General features: G+C 53.8%; 1 protein-coding gene across 1 annotated transcript; it reads left to right on the top strand.

The window, feature by feature from the left end:
* Window positions 1-239: 239 nt before the first annotated feature.
* LOC139750626 (uncharacterized) lies at window positions 240-887 on the top strand. Its single transcript, XM_071665301.1, has one exon. It carries the CDS (start codon window positions 240-242, stop codon window positions 885-887), a length of 648 nt encoding a protein of 215 aa, XP_071521402.1.
* Window positions 888-1843: the final 956 nt, after the last annotated feature.

Below are 1843 nucleotides of genomic sequence, written 5' to 3'. Positions count from 1 at the left end.
TCTCGTCGGAGCAAGGGGTAGGCGAAACTCCTACTGTTCCCTGCTAGAAGAGGGGCTATCCAACATTACCAGAGCCCCTTTTAAACCTCAGCAGAGGGTTACGATTCTTGAGGACCACCTCGTACCCAAGCTCATGCAGCGCCTGGCGCTGGGTAAGTTCATAAGACGCAGTTAGCGCACATGGACAGGCAGGTGAGAGTAGCGATTCGCTGTTGGCTCCGCCTGCCGCATGACGCGCCATGCGCATACCTCCACTCAGGGGCACGGAATGGCGGTTTGGGTATACCCAACTTCGTCTCGACTGTCCGGCTAATAAGCAAACCCGTTTCGAGAAATTGCTCACCTTGTGTGACCCAGTGATTCAAGCTGCAGTCCGGGAATCTACAATATTGAGGAAGCTGCAGAGTTGGTCGGGCCCCGCAGACATTGTTGGTCGACAAGCAAGCAATAAGACCAAACGATTGCAAGCATGGAGGCCTAACCTAGCCAGTACCTGCGATGGGTCTGGTCTCGCTCCATCTGCTGCTGTACCCCAGGTCAGCAGAAGGGTCACCAGTGAGACCCGACTCCTCACGGGCAGTGACTCCGTTAAGACCGTCCAAGTGAGGGCAGGCACACTCCCCACCCCTGCCAGGACTGCTAGAGGCCGACTCGAAATCTACGGCCTCTGTGACACTTATCACAAGCCCAGTATGCTTGGGCACGTAACATCAGCCACATTGAACTGGCGAGACGCATGGTGTCAAGAGCGAGCAAATGCTCCCAGGGGGTCAGGGCCTTCATGCCGGGACCTTGCGGTGTGCTCTGTGAAAGTCCTAACCTGGACTAATGCCCCTTTACAGGAAGTGGTCCAAGAGCACAGGTTGAAATCGGTCGCCTGCCTGTAACATCTGGTGTCGGCCCTCGGGCTGGCGTGCCCCCCCTCCCCCCCCTTGTGCTCTTGTGAGAGACGTTTGGCTGGTCGTCCCCGAGGTTCAATGGCGGGTACCAGTTCCCGATGGCTGTTCTGTGTGGCGGGGGAGTACGCGTCCTGGCAGGGTCGCCTGCTGCTGCTGTCCGTCAGGGCGCACTGGACAGCTAGAGGTGCTGGGTGATGCCTGATAAGGTAAGTCCCAACCATTTCGTTCTGATTGTCATATTCTTTCTTCCGCCTGTGTTATCAGCAGTCTGATAACTGACCTACACACTTCCTATTCACCAACTTCTTCCTTCACTATCTATACTTGTATATAGCCGTACCTTACTAATCCTGCGCTCCATCCACCCACCTCTTACAGTCTACTGATAACTGGTAATGATTGAAGAAAAAATAGATCAGCTCAAGTAGATCACCAGAGATACACATGTAAAAGTAGGCCAATGCAGGTAGACCAGCAGATGTGGACCAATAAATGAGGACGTAATGGTATACCAGTGTAGGTAGACCAGCACAGGTATACCAGTATAGATAGAAAAGCACAGGTATACCAGTAAAGGTAGACCAGTAAATGCAGTACAGTACAAGTATATCAGTGCAGGTCGATCAGAACAGGTAGACCAGTACAGGTAGACCAGGAAATGTAGACCAGCACAGGTAGACCAGCACAGGTAGACCAGCACAGGTAGACCAGCACAGGTAGACCAGCACAGGTAGACCAGCACAGGTAGACCAGCACAGGTAGACCAGCACAGGTAGACCAGCACAGGTAGACCAGCACAGGTAGACCAGCACAGGTAGACCAGCACAGGTAGACCAGCACAGGTAGACCAGCACAGGTAGACCAGCACAGGTAGACCAGCACAGGTAGACCAGCACAGGTAGACCAGCACAGGTAGACCAGCACAGGTAGACCAGCACAGGTAG

This window comes from Panulirus ornatus, chromosome 10 (genome assembly GCF_036320965.1).
Source record: "Panulirus ornatus isolate Po-2019 chromosome 10, ASM3632096v1, whole genome shotgun sequence".
Lineage (NCBI taxonomy): Eukaryota > Metazoa > Arthropoda > Malacostraca > Decapoda > Palinuridae > Panulirus > Panulirus ornatus.
Note: the sequence above shows the minus strand (reverse complement) of the source record. Positions and strands in the feature narration are given on the sequence as shown.

What these genes read in the sequence shown, in the direction of transcription:
- LOC139750626 (XM_071665301.1), top strand. Translation starts at nt 240, where the DNA reads ATGCGCATACCTCCACTCAGGGGCACGGAATGGCGGTTTGGGTATACC.